Genomic DNA, 16761 nt, shown 5'->3' with positions numbered 1-16761 from the left:
CTGCCCTGTGCCCACAACTGCCGCCCGCAGCCGCGGCGCCGCCAGGCCGTGCCGTGGCCGTGGCCGTGGGTGTTGCCGAGAGGAGGCCACGGCGGCAGCAGCAGCACCGGCCACAGGGGTCGGATCCCCGGCGCCAAGCTAGTCAAGATGCCTCCGCCGAACCAACCGCCACAGCAGCAGCTGCTCGCGCCGACGCACGCGGGCGCCTTCCGGCCGCAGCGGACACCACCGGCGCCACCTCCCCCGCCACTGCCAGTCCACATCAAGGAGTCCCACACGACAACAACAACAACAACAACAACAACAACAACAACAACAACAGCAGCAGCAGCAACAGCAGCATCCAATCCTCGACAAGGCAGCAGCAACAGCAATAGCAACAACAACTGGCCGGACCCGCCGACGATCCCGCCGCCGCCCGACTGGATCCGGGCGCAGGCGCGGCTGGGCAACCCCATGTGGACGTCGCGCGTCGAGATGAGCACCGACGGCGGGAGCAGCCGGCACGGGGGAGGGGGAGGAGGAGTGGGAGGGGGCGGAGGCGGAGGCGGGGGCGCGGGCGCGGCCTGGTGGCGGCGCCTCAAGAGGTGGAGCGTGTCCAAGACGCGGTCGACGGGCCGCCGGCTGTCGGGGCGCTGGAGCTCGCCGCCGGCTACGGCGGGTGGTGGCGGCGGTTCATTCCGGAAATCTGCGGGCTAGAGGGGATGGGGGAAGGGTGGTTATTCCGCGTGGGGAGAGGTTGGGAACAGAGGGCGAGGGAGTTTTGTCTAGGTTGATATATGTTAACAGGAGCATCTCTACAAATAATTCGATGAGCATTTCTCGTTTTGAATGTCTACGCGCCGGTTTATCTGTAATTCATATATACGACGATTGGCATCTGAGCACCACAGCCCTACATTCCTTGTATATACACGTCGTCGTATAGTGTCCAAGTCGGATGAGGTCACGGAAGTAAGCAGCAGGTAGGTGGTAGAATGCATAATTGCGGTGTGATAATAAAAATCTCGCATAAATTACATCATAAAGCGGACCCAAAATCAATAAAAACATCAATTCGTTGAACTCGTGAAACAGATGATAGCAATCAGTACCCTCCCAAATAACAAGGACTTTTAATCAAGGTCGCATCCAACACAAAAATACCACGATTGGTAGTGGCTGTGGAATGAGAGCAGTGCGACGAAATTGGTCGTCGCAGGGTGCCGGTGAGAGCACGCACACGACAGACCCGCCCAGCGGACCTGTCATCAGCGGGCGACGGGAATGGCGGACACGGGACGTGGGCAGCCAATGCGGGCTTGCGCAATAGAGGAATTAGACGTAGGTGCGCGAGTGCGAGTGCGACGACCGCCTGCTGTGACGGCTGTGGCGGCTGCTACCGCGGCGGTGCGAGTGGCGGCTCGAGTGGTAGTACTTGTCCTCCTTGCTGCTCATGCGGCCGCCGTGGAGGAAGGCCAGCATCGACGTCACAAAGAAGAAGATGCAGTTCATGATGCCAAAGGCGAAGGCGGCCTTGAGCATGGCGCACGGGCGGTCGGTGCTGACGCTGATGCCCTGGCCCGACACCTGCACGAAGCTGCCGAGGCCATACGAGTAGTACTCGCCGCGCGTGATCTGGGTGCAGTCGGCGCGCGCGATGAAGCCGAGGAAGTAGACGGCTGCGATGAAGGCGCCGACGAAGAGCAGGTCCACGACCCCGACGAACTGCGCGTTTGTGCTGCTGCGGTGGTAGCTGAAGAGCGTGAAGAAGGCCCACGCGCACGCCAGTACCGACACGATGAAGAGGATGAGGATGAAGTTGGGCGTGAGCGCGTTGGCCTTGACGTAGCCGTCGACAAACCACGAGAGGAGGCCGATGATGATGATCTTTTTTGTCGAGTCAGCACATGGACCTCTGTGTTTGAAGAGCGGATTCACAACTTACCAGAGTGATAATCTCCAGGATGCGCCAAAAGGCGAAGAATATTGCCGAAATCATGGCGGGCGGTTCTGCTCTCTCACAGGCGCAAACGATAAACTGTAGATGTCGCAGTAGTCGTGGCGTGTGTGCGTTCCTTTGTGATTGATGCTGTCTGGGCTGGCAGGTGAGGGGATCCGGGCGAGGGATGATGGGACGAACACGCGCTGTCGGGGAGTCCCTTTTTAAAAACCCGACCGACAAGGGCAGACGCTCGATGACGACCAAGCTCCCCTGATGGATGGCTAGTTCTTGGGCTGGGAGGGTGGTCGGGCAAGGGCAAGGGGATGGGGCCACTCGCTGCTCGGCCTAGCCAGCAGGGATCTTGCCTAGTTTTGGCTCCTCTTCTCTGCATTGCAGCAGACGAATTGCCTAGCCTACCAGGTAACTAGGCCATTGCAGAGGTGTGTGCGCCCCGATGATCAAGTGCTTCTGTGAAACATTCATTGCATCTTCCTCGCTTCATTCTCGCACACTCCTCCATCATCTGCTGCACTTTCCCCTTCCCTGGCAGGGCCGTGGTTTGCTTGATTGGGGTTGCTTGGCCGATGACGTGGTGTTTCCAGGATGATCGACGGAAACACAGCTCAAGAGTCAACAAAAAAAGGTGGGTGGGGAACTCCATCCATCCCTCCTGGGCTGGAAAACAAGCTTGATTCGATCGCTGCCGACGTCAACTCAGGGTCCCCTTTTCTGGCTTGCAGCTAGCTGGATGCAGCCTGCCGTCATAGGGGCATGACAGCGGGAGCCATTTGATCGGCCAGTCAGACCGAGACCGCCTGTGATGTGCCCACCGTCAATCCAATTGCCCTCACACCGCGGAAGTGGGCAACTTGGGCGGGCTTGGCTCGGTGGGAGGCTGGTGGTGGAAACGACTCACAACGTCGCGCGGGAAGGCAAAGAAACAGTGGGGTTGGACACTTCAGTGTCTCCACCGGGCTTGCTCGTGCCTGGTCCCGGCTGGGGTTCCCCGAGAAATCGTGGACGAATCATGAACATGACCAGATTGGGAAAAAGACTACAAGAGACAAGAGCATTGTGCATACATGCGGTCAAACCCGACCCAGATCATGTTCCTTACTATGTGCCCAAGAAGATCGCTTGCTGCCACCCACCGTCTCATTACATACCACCTCCCTGTCTACCCTGTACGTGCCACCTAACAAACAACACAGGAACACCGCCTCTCACCGCACTAGGCTTGGCAGATCACTTAGCCCTTCCTCGAGATCGTCGAAATCCCGGATCATCATGCTCCTAGACGTCCGATCAGCCGATTCGGCCGTCCTCCTCTGCCCCGACCCCTTGCCAGACCGCCCCTGCGCCGACGAGGACGTCCCGCCCCGGCTCGTCCCCAGCACGGCCTTGTCCGCCTCCCGCCCGGCCGGTCCCATCATGTAGCCTGTGCTGTCGTCCGCAAAGTCGTCCAGCACCAGGAACCCCCCCGTCGCCACCCGCGAGACGCCCGCCGATAGGCTGTCCGCGTCGCCGTGGCCCCGGCTGCTGCTGCGGTGCCGGCTTCCGCTCTGGTCTCGACGCCTTGGCACCCCGTTTTGCTGCTGTTGGAGCTGCATCTGCTGCTGCTGCTGCATCGCCTGCCCCCACTGGTCTCGCCCGTCGCTTGCGGGCCAGTCCACCTCGTTGACCGTCTCTATGGCGCCCGGCCCGGTTCCCGGCTCGAACCAGCGTCCTCCGCTCTTCATCGAACCGCCCGTCCTGCCCTTACGCGAGCCCGACGACACCGGCGTCCGCACGCTGGACCCCGCGTCGCTATCCGACATGACGCTGGCTGCTGAGCTGAGTGCAGGCAGGTAGCTGGACATGCTCATCGCCGTCGACCCGGTTGACCATGCCGACCTCGTGCCTCCCAGCTGACTGCCGCCTCTGCCTTTGGTAGGAAGTGGTAGAAAGCCGCCGCCGCCGCGTTGTACGGGGCTGTTGTTGCCTGACCCTCCCGACTCGGCTGCCGAGCTCTCCGCCCCACTGCCTGCCGCTGCCGCCGCCCATATCTGCGGGGCGAGCCAGCAGTACGAGAGCTCGTGTCCCGCCTCCTGTGGCGCCCCGCCGCTTCCCTTCTTCCACGGTGGCACCTTGGCGCCCTTTAGTCGTGGCGAGAGGTGGTAGGCGACATCTTCGCGGTACCGCATGTTGGGCGCGTCGACCGACACGCTCGCCAGCGTTTGCAATACCCCGTAGATGAGCGTCCACCTGCCGCGCCTCGCCGTCGACGGATCCACCTCGCCGACCCGGTCACTCTTCTCGAACTTGATGAAGGCGTCGATGAGGTTCGACTGCACAAATTCCGAGCCAAGCAGCATGATGTTTGTAGCCTCCGTATACGCAAGCGCCACCCTCCGTTCCAGGGCGGCGTTGCGGCCGCTTGCCGGCGTCGAGGCCCCGCTGCCGTTGCTCTTCTTGCTCACCTTGTCCTTGCCGTTGCCGCTGCGAGCCGCTGCTGACGACGACGGAGGCGGCGGGATCGATTCTGGCACGAGCGGGTACGGCCGTGGTATGTGCGGGAACCGGAGGCGGTTGTCGAACTCGATCAGCATGTCCGTCATTGGCAGGTCCTCGCTGTCAGCCTCGAAGCCACGGTTGCCGCCCGTGCTGACCAGCATCCACTTGCGCCCTGCGCGAGCCTCGGACCCATCCCAGACGATGTCGCGGTCAACGAGGTAATCGTACAATGCCGAAAAGTCCTTCTGCAGGTTCTGCGCCACCGTCCGCGTGAGCCACATCTCGTCGTCCGGGTCGCCCACCGCCACCCCGGGCATGTTGTTGGCCGGCGGTGGTGGCAGCGGCGGCCAGCGCCCGTACATGCCACTGTAGTATCCGACCAGAAATTTCTGGAGCCTGTCCGCCGCCGCCTTGGCCGGGCTGGACACCACTGGCCCGCTCGTGCTCGCGATTGTTGCTACCGCCGAGGGCCACATATCGCCGTACTGGAACTCGGCCAGGCGCTCTTCGGCCGCCTGGACCCTGAGCTGCGTCTCGAGCGAGGCCCGTTCGAGGAGCGCGCGCGTTATCGGCGAGATGTTCTTGAAGTCGGCGCACAGCTCCACGCGAGGGTACATGCCGGCGCAGTGCAGGAAGCACTCGCGCCAGCCCTCGCCCCAGCGCACGTCGGCCGACTCGGACCACGCCAGCAGCGAGACGGCGCCCTCGACGTCATTGCGCACATCATCAATACCCCGCGCCGCTAGGTACTGGACGATGGCGCCCAGGCTGTCCGTTTCGGCCGACATGTACGTCTCGAGCCGGGCGTGCAAGTCCCTGAGCGTCTGGTATAGCGAGAGCCCGACGAGCGAGGCGTGGTACAGGAGCGCAAAGACGTTGCGCGTCGTGATGTGGTATCGCAGCTGGTCGATCCGCGTCAGGTTGGGAGGGTTCGGGAAGTACAGCTCGTAGCTGATCTGACCATCTGCCTCGCTGTCCTCCGACATCGACATGCCGGGTGCGCTCCGGCCCCCGCTCTGTCCGGAAAGGCTGCTCTCGGCGCGCGAGGCGTGGCGATGCGCCATCATGGACGCAGGCCCGGCCACGCTCATGTCTTCGTCGTCTGTAAAGCCCTCGCGGAGGAGCATGATCAGGTATCTGGACTCGGTGGCCTCGATTATGTGCGACGACAGCCGGAACGACGGATTTGGCCTCGGCTGCTGGCCCTTGTACCCGAAGAATACGAGGACGTCTCCGCCCATGTCCCACAGTTCTGGATCTTTGCGTAGCTTGTTCCAGCGCTGGACGGGGCGCCCGCCACCGCTCCACCTCTTTATGGGCGGTAGTGACGGCGCGGGCGGGAACACTGGCGATCTGGCCGAGTTCGACTGCTGCGGCGACATCGGGGCCCTCGAGTTCGACTCCCATGGCGGCTGGTCCCCGTACGACCCCGGCGGCGGCGGCATCGGCGAGGTAGGCTCGTTGCTAAAGGGAGACCAGCATTCGTCGAGGTCGTCATGGGCCGGGTGAAGCGCGCCGTGTGGCCTCACAGTGGCCGAAGAAGGTGGTCTGAAGTCCAGGCCGGCCCTGTCCCCGTCACCGCCGCCTTTGTCCTTTTTGCGGAAGGTGAACGTCTTTGCGATGCCCTTGCGGACCTCTTCCGTCTTCTTGTCCAGGGCACTCCTGAATCCCGACTTCTCGATGCCTGACACCTCCTCCGTCTTAATGACAGGCCTCCTCGCGCGGGCGTAGGCGAAGTCCTGCAGGGGTCCCTTGAACTGCGAGCCCGAGGATGTTTCGCGGTGGCCGTCGTTGCTGCCACCGCTCTGGCTCTCACCGCTCTGGCTTGCGTAGCCCGGGAGTTCGCCAGGGCGGAAGCTCGCCAGCTCGTTCTCTCGGATCGGCTCGGCGAACTTGAGGAGCCGTGCGTTTGTGGCGCCGACGCCGGTGTCCTGGCGCCCCGGCAGGGGGAACTCGTGTACGGTAGCGCCATCGTCGGAGGAGCTGATGGTGGCCGAGGAAGATTTCGCTCGCCCACGGCCTGCAGACCCCGAGCTTGACCCCTTGTCGCCCCCGTGGGAGCCGTCCTTGGTCTGGGTGATCTTTTTGCGTACATATGCGCTGCGGCCCGACATGGCTCACGCGGAACGACAAGGGCCGGCAGGATTGTGTGTGTACAGCCGGGCGGGAGTTCAAGGCGTCGCTCCCAAGCGCTCCCAAGCGGCGCGACTGTAGATGACGAAAGAATGTGTGACGAAGGGGTCTAGGTTGACAAAAGAGGGATCCCTCACAAGAGGAGAACGGAAAATGAAATCAAAAGAAAGTATTGACAGCCGAAAATAAGGGCTCCAACGCCAAGCAAACCACCGCGGAGGCCTTGCTGTTGTGGGGATGATGGTGTGTACCCCTTGTGATAAGCTTGTGTAGCTTGTTCAGCTATGTGGGGGTGTTGGACTTCGTAGTTGGGGCTGGTCGCCTTGCCCCTAGCTTGCTTAACAGGCCTGTGACCGCGTGGCCGCAAGTTACACGGCGACTTTGATGTGTTCTCTGGACGAGGGCTAGATCGTCACTGGAACCGTTGCACTCGCGCACCTGTCCGAATAAGGCAGTTCATACGCGTTAGGATGCGCGTCTTCAGCGTTGTGCCTATTCACTGGCAACATCGTCGGAACACAGATCCGATCAGTACGTGTCAACTGCGCCGACAGCAGCAGGCAGTCGGAACAGGTCAGGCACGGACCGCCGGGTATTCCCTCTTGGACAATTCTCACCTCGATGCATTCACAGGGACCTGGGTCGAGTCGTTTTATATCAAATGGACACGGTTGATCCCTGGCGGCCGGTCGTCGACTCTTGCGCACTTTGGAGTCGCTGTGAGGGGATAAGACGGGACGAAGAAATTGAATTGGACATGGATGATTAGAGGCGAACTATTAGGAGGGATGGGATTGTTGGTTGGCTTTATTTGACCGGATAAGCCTTGGATCCTCCCCCTTTTTTTCCTTCTTTCCTTTTTTTTTGATTTTTTTTTTGAACCCTCCCTTTTGGTTTTTATTCTTCTGCTTTCTATTTTTTTTGCCTCTCCCTTGTTATTCTCTTCTTATTTGACCAGCCCGCGAAAACCGGCACGGTCATGCGGGTGTGTCCAGGGTAGAAAGCCAAGGTGTTACCTTGTCTGACATTTCTTTTTCCTTCGCCTCTAAGCCGCCGAGAATGGGTGGCTCGTTCAGGGCCCCTCCCTCCCTCGGAAAGAACCAGATTAACGAAGGATGTGCATGGGCGAATAGGCACAGACGCGGCCGCGATGTCCGGAAGGCACAACAACGGCGAATATGACGCGCCGGCGCGAGTTATAGTGACAGTGTTATATGAGGGTGTACTGGCTGGTGGATGCGAGACGGTTGCGGCAACCGGACACTCCAGACCAGGTTCCTGCATCTATCTCGGCGAAGGGGAGACCCAATGGTGTGCATCGGCTGATGGTAGGGTCGTGCTGTGCTACGGCAAGGCCTTATCAGTGGAGTTCAGCTTGCTGACCAGTGACCTGCCGTGGTCTGGGTTTACGATATGGCTTTATGTACGCCCAACCAAAACGGGCAGGCGTTCAAGGCGTTGGCAGGCGCGGCGGGTGGGCCGGCAGTTACCGGCGATCTGGACAGCCAGCGAAGGACAACCAGACCTCGTTGACTCCAGGAACAGTCTTAGCGCCCAGCAATCGTCATCTGGGGGGTGGATATAGTGATCGTCTGCTCGGTATGGTCCCGGACTCTGGTTCACCTCGAAATTACGAGCCTGGGTGTTGCAAGCGGGATGATTGACTTGAACGTCGCTAAAGCTTGAGCTTGAGCAACAAACTCAGGCCTGGTCCCAGGGCAGCCCAGACCACAGGCGTGCTGGGATAGGCGTGCTGGGATTGGCGTGCTGGGATGCAACCCCCCAGCCGGCCGTTGTGGCTCCACGCAGTAGAACCAATTGAATACAGGGATGGAAGGCACCACCTGCCTGGCTGGGCGCTGGACGCCCCCGGACTGAGGAACAGCTTCTCCGCGATGGACATCCATGATGCCCGGGGATCGACGTGCGATTCGAAACGAAACGCACCCAGCGAGGGATGCTTGACGAGGATGGCGTCGGTGCAGATAGTCAACCAACGGCACACTCCCTAGCCTAGACTGCGATCCAATCCCTTACCGAGGTCACATTAGGCTCTACCCAGCGCCTTGAGTTGCTATTAGCCAGAATTGATCCAATTGCGATCCAATTGTTCTCGGAAGACATGCAGGAGGCAGTGCAACATGCCGTGAGCATGGAGGTGGCCCAGCAGGCCTGCGATTCGCCAATTCGAGTTGTGGGATTGTGGGAACCACCAAATAATAGGTAGGTGCCAAATGAGGTCTTGGTGTCGCGCCTGCCTTCTTGAGCTGTTGTGTTCCGAACAGCTTGCCTGGACCAGGCAGGCAGGCATCCGCTGTCGTGGGCGTTGGTTGGGCTTCTGTCGAGATACTGTTGAACGGGTGGTGATGTTTTTGGCAGATGCTCAGCACACAGCAGCAACGTGACATACCAGAGACAATCTATCCCGGCCCCGGGTTGAGACCCGACCCGACTCAGTCCCTGGAGCCCCGTTATATCCCCCTTAAATCCGTAAACCCCAGGCCATTTGTAATGGAAACGAGCAGTCGGGTGTCTGATGATTCCGAATGGGGTCCGTGGTAATTAGTGAAATTGAATAAGACGTCGCCAACGACCTACATCGGATCCAGCATAGAAACAACTTGGAAGCGTGCAAACCTGCTAGAAAAGGTCCCCATTAACCGCCTCGGCGTCGCGCAACACAGCCAAGAAAGGGAAGACAATCGAATCATGGTGCAGAGATCGCTTATCAACGACGCCCTTCTGTCGTAATCAATCCATCCTTGCGCGCACCAGTCCCAACGCGTTCAGCCTCTCGAGGCGCCCGCCTGCAGCCATCAGATTGATTAAGTTCGGCGTGCGCACAGCCACAGGCTATTGGTTCGCATCTCTGGGCGTACCTAGGTTTGCTGGTACGTTTCCCCCAATCAGCCGGGCATTATGTCAATTGGAAATGACCCCAGATCTGGTCGAGCGGCCCCGAGTATATGCATCGTATCGGGTGTCGCATCATGATTGATTCGTGACGACTAGGAGGCTGCGCAGAACCCGACCAACCGACATACCCACAACCAAGTCAACATGGATAGGCTAGCTAACTCTAGCTCAGCGCCATGGCGATGGCGCCCGCCAACAGTGCGCATAGCGCAGAGCAAGACGTAGCTATTCAACGCCAAAGGTCCATAGATCAAGCCGTCGACGAGGGCCACGATGCCGACATTCCCTCCGATCTCGGATACGTGCTGTCCGAGACGGCCTCGCGCATTCGCCGCAGTTCCAATGCGGCTCCATCTATCAAGAAACCCAAACACAGCTCTGTCCCAGGCGTGGACACCCACGAAGGCGACGTCGAAAAGAACACCGGCGGCAGCTCGAGCACCCCCAATGACGTCGCAACTGCCTCGGAGGAAGAGGAGGAGGAGGGGGAGGACAGCGCCAACATCGTCTGGTGGGACGACAACGATCCGCAGAACCCATACAATTGGCCTACATGGCGCAAAGTACTTAACTGCGGGCTAGTTAGCTGCCTGACCTTCCTCACCCCGTTGGCATCATCCGTCTTCGCGCCTGGCGTCCCGCAGTTGATGCGAGAGTTCAAGAGCACTAACACTGAGCTTGCGGCGTTCGTTGTTTCAATATACGTACTGGGATTCGCATTCGGGCCTCTGCTACTGGCCCCCCTAAGCGAGATATATGGACGCACTATTCTCTACCACATCTGCAACCTGGGCTTTATTGCCTTCGTTATCGGATGCGCCCTCGCCCCGACACTCGAGGCTCTGATCGTCTTCCGGTTCTTCTCGGGCCTTTTCGGCTCCTGCCCCATCACCAACGGCGGCGGCACCATTGCAGACATGATCCCGCAGGAAAAGAGGGCCGCGGCCATGTCCGTCTTCACCATCGGGCCCCTGCTCGGCCCCATTATCGGGCCCGTGATCGGGGGCTTCCTGGCCGACGTGGAGGGGTGGCGCTGGAACTTTTGGCTGCTGGCCATCCTCGGCGGTTTCATCGCCATCTGCATGATCCTCGTGCTCAGGGAGACGTATGCGCCCGTGCTCCTGCAGCGCAAGACCCAGAAGTTGCGCGCCGAGACGGGGAACGCCAACCTTCGAAGCAAGCTGGACATTGGCCTGAGTCCCCGGGACTACTTCAGCCGAAGCATCGTTCGCCCTCTGAAGATGCTGGCGTTCTCACCCGTCTGCCAGATATTCTCGGTACGTGCACCCAGAGCCCATGTTTTATCTGCCAGCGCGCACCACGTGTCGTGCAGGACGTTGATGTGCTAACTTTCAACTCACTATCTCCTAGATTTACATCGCCATAGTGTACGGATACCTGTATCTGATGTTCACGTCCATCACCCCGGTCTTTGAGCAGTACTACGGCTTCACCACGTCCAACGTCGGCCTTGTCTTCCTCGGCATGGGCGTCGGCTCCATGTTGGGCCTTCTTTACTACAGCCTGACGTCGGACGGATACAGCAGGAAAATGGCCGCGGCGGATGGCCAGGGGATGAAGCCCGAGTACCGACTGAAACTTCTGCCGTTGGGTGCTCTCATCCTCCCCGCGGGCTTTTTCTTGTACGGATGGACGGCCGAATACCGCGTGCACTGGATCGTCCCAATTCTCGGGCATGTCCTTATCGGGATCGCGAACCTGATCATCTTTATGTCCATGCAGCTGTAAGTGTAGCCTCTCTTCTTTTTTCTTATCTCGGGGACAACACTGACTAGTCTTCCAGGTATCTCGTTGATACATTTTCCATGTACGCAGCGAGCGCCCTGGCCGCCAACACCGTCGTCCGATCTGTGGCCGGGGCTGTCCTCCCTTTGGTTGGCATCAGGATGTATAATGTTCTCGGTCTAGGCTGGGGAAATTCCCTTTTGGGGTTCATCGCTTTGGTGATGGTCCCTGGAGCATTTGCCCTTCTCCGGTACGGCGAATACCTCAGGACCAGGTTCCAAGTGAAGAACCTGTAAGACCAGGAACCTACTACTGCCTGCCCGGTCCATTCCTCTTTTCTTCTCTGTTGGCACAAGCGATGCTTTTTTCTCCTTTGCACTTTGGGCGACGGACAAAGTTTCACAGTCTGGCTGTCTCATTCCATGCATTCACACAATGCGGGGCTGCCTGTAGCATACATGGCACTGGTTAACCAAAATGCGTTGTCTACGGATCTCAAACTGGAGCATGGGAAGGGTGTTGTTGCTTGTTGTATTCTGTACATATCTTTTCCAATAACCCCACTTCTCCGTAATAGCGGAGTATTTTATGCATCTGAGTTTTCTTGCAACACCTGTTCACAGCATTTCGCGTGTTTTGTGTATGTATTGTTTTGTGCATGTTAGATGTGTGTGCTCCTTTGTGATTCCATGCTCCTTCCTGTGCCTGACCGGCTTTAGGCGTTTGCGTCATCCGTGCACGCACAGTCTGGTGGAGCAGCACCAGACAGCACCACCGCGGCCGAGTTACGTGCTGAGGGGAAGGCAGCGCCCAACGTCACCAGACTGGGCCAGACTGGTCAATTCATCGATAGCAGCTACATCGCCTCCACACGTCGACCGCGTTGACCAGAACGTCCCCTGCATGGTCACATGCGCCTGGTGACTGACAGAGTGGCAGGCGACGTGAAGTCTGAGACATCTGGTCGCTCTGATTCTTTGCTAGCAGGGCATCGCGCCTGCGACCACAGAGACTCACCCTTGGTCTCCATCGCACTGGAGGTGCCTGTGTGAGGTTGACTGTTATGTTGCTTTGAATTTCCTTCCTGCGAGTCCGTCCACCCCAGTCAAGGCACCTGCCACTCTTGATATCGTTTGAATCCGTCAGGACGGCAGGGCGACGAACGGCCTCGCTCTTTATTCTCGATGAGCCGGCCCTCTCCCGCGACCCTCCTTCCATCGTTATATCCCAGTAAGATTGTGTTTGATGTCTGTTGAAGCACCTGTCGCGCCATATCCGGCTAGCAGCTGCATCGCGCCTCCATCTTGTCAGACGTGCTGCGTATCGAGTCGAAACGACCCCGTCAGCTCCTCCTGCGACAGGCCTCCTCCTCTGTGTGCCTAGCCAGCTCACACATGCAACTATGGCCTATAAATCCTCCTTCCTCCCGCGACTAGGCCTGTCCAGAGATGCGCCACCACTGCTCCCGTTCCATACAAACCAAAGCGTCACGGACCCTCCCCTGAGGGCCAAGCGGAGCGAATACGACATGGCCGAGCTCTCTCCTCGACCCGATTCCTATCCCTCGTCGCCACCTACCAACGAGCCCTACGCCGACCACCCCTCCGCGCGATCCGACACCGAAGACTCTGGAATGGCGAGCCCATCCACCCCGACGCGCCCCAAGAGCGGCCAGCGCGTACTCTTCGCTGGCCCGCCCGCCCCGATTGCCACCTCCACTCTTCTGTACAAGGACATCGAGGGAGGCAGGTCGACCTCGATGGCGAACCGTCAACAAGACCGCTTCTCTGCGGCGCAAGCCCTGGGTAGCGTGCTGTTCAGCCGTAGGGGCGGGTCATCGTCGGCGAGGGAGCGCAGCCCCAAGTATGAGGCGGACTCGGCTTGGCAAAGCTTTGCCCGCCGCGAGAAGGCTCTTCAGAGAGACGCACAGAACCTCCTGGATGTGCAGGCGGCCGGCCTATCAGCCGGGCTGGGCCGACCCATGAGCGACAGCGCCGCCTCCTCGGACGCCGCGGCCAGCGACATGTTGGGCAACAACAGTCGCACCTCGTCCGCCGACCGCCACAGCTCCCGGACAAACCCCCAGGCGCACCAGCAACACCCGTTGTCGCAATCGCGCATAGACCCACCGGTCAGGTCGAACGCGAACGGCGGGGTGATACCGGTGCGGCAGCCGCGCGCGAATCCGATAGGCCTGCGGGCCGCCAGGGCGGGGCTCGGGCGCACCATGTCGCTGCTGGCGGACCTCAAGGCCGAGGAGGACGCGACGCTCGAGGCGGCCCTCGCGACCCGCAAGGCCGCCCTCGTGCGCGCCCGCAAGATGTCTACGCGCCGCAAGGGCCTGGCTGACGAGCTGTGCGCGCTCGAGTCGGACGAAGAGGACCCGCTGGCACAGGAGCTGCGCGGGCTGCAAGGGGAGCACGAGGACGTCTGCACCCAGATCACGGAGCTGGAGGAGCGCCTGGCCCTCCTCCGCGGCCGCCGCGGCCGCCTAGAGGACGACCTAGCGACCCTAACCAACCGGCGCGATGCCGGCCTGAGCGGCTACCACGGCGCGCTGAAGGAGGTGGACGCGCAGATAGCTGCCCTGCTTCGGCGCCCGCCTGTGCTGCCCTTGGATATGGCTGCACTTGCCGCGGTCTCGGGCGGCGCCATCCCTGACGACGCCTCTCCCGGCGGGCTAGAGTTCCTCCACCTGCGTCCCGAGAGGCGGACCATTGGCATGGCCACCGACTGGTGGACTAAGGAGGTGGAGATACTCGAGCAGCGGAAGTCGGCCGTCGATAAAGAGCAGCAGGCCCTCGAGGAGGGGGCCGAGGTGTGGAGCCAGGCAGTCAAGCTCGTCTCCGACTTCGAGGCCGACCTGCGGAAGCAGATGACTGGCGATGACAAGGCAGACCAAGGCGCCGAGCCCGGCACGGACGGCACCTTTGGGCTACAGCTGAAGAAAATGCGGGCCGTCATCGCCGGCCTGGACGGTCTCCTACATACCGTCGAGCGCAAAAACTGGAACCTGCTCATCTGCGCCATCGGTGCCGAGCTCGAGGCGTTCAGGGAGGCCTTCATGATGCTACGCGACGCCCTGATGTGGGTCGAGACCGGCGAGGAGACGCCTCGCCTCGCCCGCTCCGCCGTGAACAACGCGGAGCCTGCCGCGAACCGGCAGAAGAAGGATGGGGAGGATAAGGAGGACAAGAAGGATGGTGAGGACAAGGAGGACAAGAAGGAGAGAAGCAAGGGTAACGACGCCCTGGTAGATCTCGAGCAGGACGACCACGGCGATCGAGAAGAAGCCGCACCAGCACCAGCACCAGAAAAGGCGGCCGCCCGCGACGAGCAGGCTCAGCGAGGCGCGGACTCGGACTCTGTCCCTAGCCTCGACAGGGACGATAGCGAGAACGAGATACCGCTCGAGTTTCTAATGGAACATGCAGCATGAGACTAGAATGATGGATTTTTTAACGATGCTACAAGACGTTACGAGAATACCCAAGTTGGTGGCTTGGGACGAGTACAGGATCGCCGTTGGATTATGAGGGCAGAGGTACAATGAGATGAGCACGGAACCCCCCATTTTTTTTTTCTTTCACACTGGGTTGATCATCGTTCTGAACATGCGTTGGGCGTTTGGGGTGCGCGGAGATAATTCCATGTTTTCCACTTTGGTACCTTTCTGCATGTCACGCGACCCGAGCCATGGGCCGCTATTTCGTGGTTGTGATGTATAAAATGGGACGTCAAGAGATCGGGGGTTTCCGGGCACATGTGGGCCGGCCGTCGGCCACACGGGGAGCGCCCTTCCTCGCAGCCGGATCCGCCCTCACGCACCAGTTATGGGAGCTGGCCCTATAACCTCGGCTACCGCCCGGGGGCCCTGGCATAGGTATCCAGAGGATGGGTTTAAAAAAGGCACCAAGTAAGGGTGATTTCTTGATGCGCAACCCATCTAGTCGGGTTACCAGGTAGGCGGCATGAAACTCTGGGCCCGCCGCGCAAAGAGGGCACCATAAAACGCCAACCCGTCGTATAAATGGACAGAACCTTGCGAGACGCAAAACCAAAAGACGTCGACGCATGGACACTTGTGTTCTCATTATTCACACTCTCTCCCAGATTGCCCGTCTTCCCTTCCTCGCACGCGGGTGGTAGAGACGGCCTAGCGAGTCCTCTCAAACCACCCGCTCGACCCTGCCACGGCGACGGACTGGTCCAGGAGCCACTCGCCTACACCGAGGTATTTTCCGAGCCAGCCGTTCAAGTCCTTGTTCTCGCCAGCGATGCGATCCGTCTTGAGCCTGCGCACGGCCGAGGGGGTCAGGGGTTAGTATTCGTTTCTGGCCGACCAAGGGGCGCTCTGGTTGCGAGGAGAAATAAAGGCGGTTGTGCGTGGCGCGCGGGTGGTGGGCAGCGCGACGCCGAGGATGGTGGGATTCTGTCAGACTCACGTCAAGCCTGTCGAGCGCTTCATGCCAGCCAGGAACGCCGAGACTAGAGCGCAGGGAGGAGAGCGGTGAGTCAGTCGCTTTGCTTCTCCGCACGCGCCGAAAGAGCCCGTACCGTGGCAGCGCTGCTCGCGCTGCCAGGGATGGAGTCGCAAACTTACAGAGAACAGCGTCAAACGCGTAGTGCGTCAGTCTTCCGACCTTTGACCACAGGCCGAATGTCAGTAAAGTGAGGAGCTGTGCCTGCTTTTTAGACAGTGTCCACAGAAAGAGTCCCAGATGGCGTCGCCAGGGAAGAGGCCGCCAGCCTGGGTTCCGTCAGGTGCGAGCGAGGAGCGATACCTACCACCATCTTGTCCGATTTCAGGGGCTGTCGTTGCGTCAGGCGGTGTCGGCGCTGCTCAGCGAGGACTACACAAGATCAGGTTGCGTGCGGTAGGTGCGTGTTTTTATTGCGACGGCGGTCGAGCGATCGTGCGTGTCGCGGCGACGAGGTGGGTTTATTTCTGCAGGTTCAGCGGAGCGGGTGGTGAACGGGGAGAGAGCTTGTGCGAGGCCAGCGTCGGCGCCGAAGCATTAAAGTTGGCGGGAGTCAAAGTCTGGGCCGCGATGTCCCCTGCGTCTGCCTGTGCCGGGGGGTGGCACGAGCTTGCGCATCCCAGCGGCGGCCCAGCCTTTCCGCCTCTCAAGGACCCTCCTGGGCAGGCCGCGCTAGAGCACGCCACGCCACGCACGCCACGCCACGCACGCCACGCCACGCACGCCACGCCACGCACGCCACGGCACATGGCCAGCTCACGACAGCCACGTCCATCCTTTTCCAGCCACGTCAGCTGATTATGGAGTCACGTGACAGCAACAGACTGAGCGCATGGAGACGAAGAGGGTGGCAACCAGCTAAAGCTCTCCGCTGTCCATTTAGGAGCCCGGGCCACGGCATGCGCCATCAAGGATCTCACAGGCAGGGACTGGCAAGGTCTTCTCTCATTGAAGCGTCATTGCTTGTCAAGCAGCCCGACATTTACACCTCCGAACATGGGGTGTGTCAGGCACTTCTCATCCAGTCGTCACAAGATAAGTGGCCCACGCTGCTTATCCTGACCCCCC

The 16761-nt window shown here is 60.2% G+C and overlaps 7 protein-coding genes across 7 annotated transcripts; 3 read left to right on the top strand and 4 right to left on the bottom strand.

Moving 5' to 3' along the window:
• Positions 1-135: 135 nt before the first annotated feature.
• GGTG_00915 (hypothetical protein) lies at positions 136-699 on the top strand (the record flags this gene model as incomplete). Its single annotated transcript, XM_009218669.1, has 1 exon — positions 136-699. Exon 1 carries the CDS (start codon positions 148-150, stop codon positions 697-699), a length of 552 nt encoding a protein of 183 aa, XP_009216933.1. The 5' UTR covers positions 136-147.
• Positions 700-824: 125 nt separating this feature from the next.
• Positions 825-2116, bottom strand: GGTG_00914 (hypothetical protein). Its single transcript, XM_009218668.1, has 2 exons — positions 1928-2116; positions 825-1869 (listed from the first exon to the last, which is right to left on the bottom strand). The coding sequence occupies exons 1-2, from the start codon at positions 1979-1981 to the stop codon at positions 1318-1320; spliced, it is 606 nt and encodes a 201-aa protein (XP_009216932.1). The 5' UTR covers positions 1982-2116; the 3' UTR covers positions 825-1317.
• An 831-nt stretch (positions 2117-2947) lies between these two features.
• On the bottom strand, positions 2948-7053 carry GGTG_00913 (hypothetical protein). Its single transcript, XM_009218667.1, has one exon. The coding sequence runs from the start codon at positions 6529-6531 to the stop codon at positions 3148-3150; it is 3384 nt and encodes a 1127-aa protein (XP_009216931.1). The 5' UTR covers positions 6532-7053; the 3' UTR covers positions 2948-3147.
• Positions 7054-8225: 1172 nt separating this feature from the next.
• Positions 8226-8756, bottom strand: GGTG_00912 (hypothetical protein; the record flags this gene model as incomplete). Its single annotated transcript, XM_009218666.1, has 3 exons — positions 8696-8756; positions 8588-8604; positions 8226-8510 (listed from the first exon to the last, which is right to left on the bottom strand). Exon 3 carries the CDS (start codon positions 8451-8453, stop codon positions 8226-8228), a length of 228 nt encoding a protein of 75 aa, XP_009216930.1. The 5' UTR covers positions 8454-8510; positions 8588-8604; positions 8696-8756.
• Positions 8757-9137: 381 nt separating this feature from the next.
• Positions 9138-11824, top strand: GGTG_00911 (cycloheximide resistance protein). The gene is made up of 4 exons (XM_009218665.1): positions 9138-9441; positions 9639-10743; positions 10838-11211; positions 11271-11824. The coding sequence occupies exons 2-4, from the start codon at positions 9643-9645 to the stop codon at positions 11506-11508; spliced, it is 1713 nt and encodes a 570-aa protein (XP_009216929.1). The 5' UTR covers positions 9138-9441; positions 9639-9642; the 3' UTR covers positions 11509-11824.
• A 142-nt stretch (positions 11825-11966) lies between these two features.
• Positions 11967-14911, top strand: GGTG_00910 (hypothetical protein). The gene has a single exon (XM_009218664.1). It carries the CDS (start codon positions 12615-12617, stop codon positions 14649-14651), a length of 2037 nt encoding a protein of 678 aa, XP_009216928.1. The 5' UTR covers positions 11967-12614; the 3' UTR covers positions 14652-14911.
• Positions 14912-15368: 457 nt separating this feature from the next.
• GGTG_00909 (hypothetical protein) lies at positions 15369-16006 on the bottom strand (the record flags this gene model as incomplete). Its single annotated transcript, XM_009218663.1, has 4 exons — positions 15369-15507; positions 15658-15700; positions 15816-15855; positions 16001-16006. 4 exons carry the CDS (start codon positions 16004-16006, stop codon positions 15369-15371), a joined length of 228 nt encoding a protein of 75 aa, XP_009216927.1.
• Between the last annotated feature and the right edge of the window lie 755 nt (positions 16007-16761).

This window comes from Gaeumannomyces tritici, assembly GCF_000145635.1.
Source record: "Gaeumannomyces tritici R3-111a-1 unplaced genomic scaffold supercont2.1, whole genome shotgun sequence".
NCBI classification, from domain to species: Eukaryota; Fungi; Ascomycota; class Sordariomycetes; order Magnaporthales; family Magnaporthaceae; genus Gaeumannomyces; species Gaeumannomyces tritici.
This window is presented reverse-complemented; position numbering and strand designations above follow the sequence as displayed.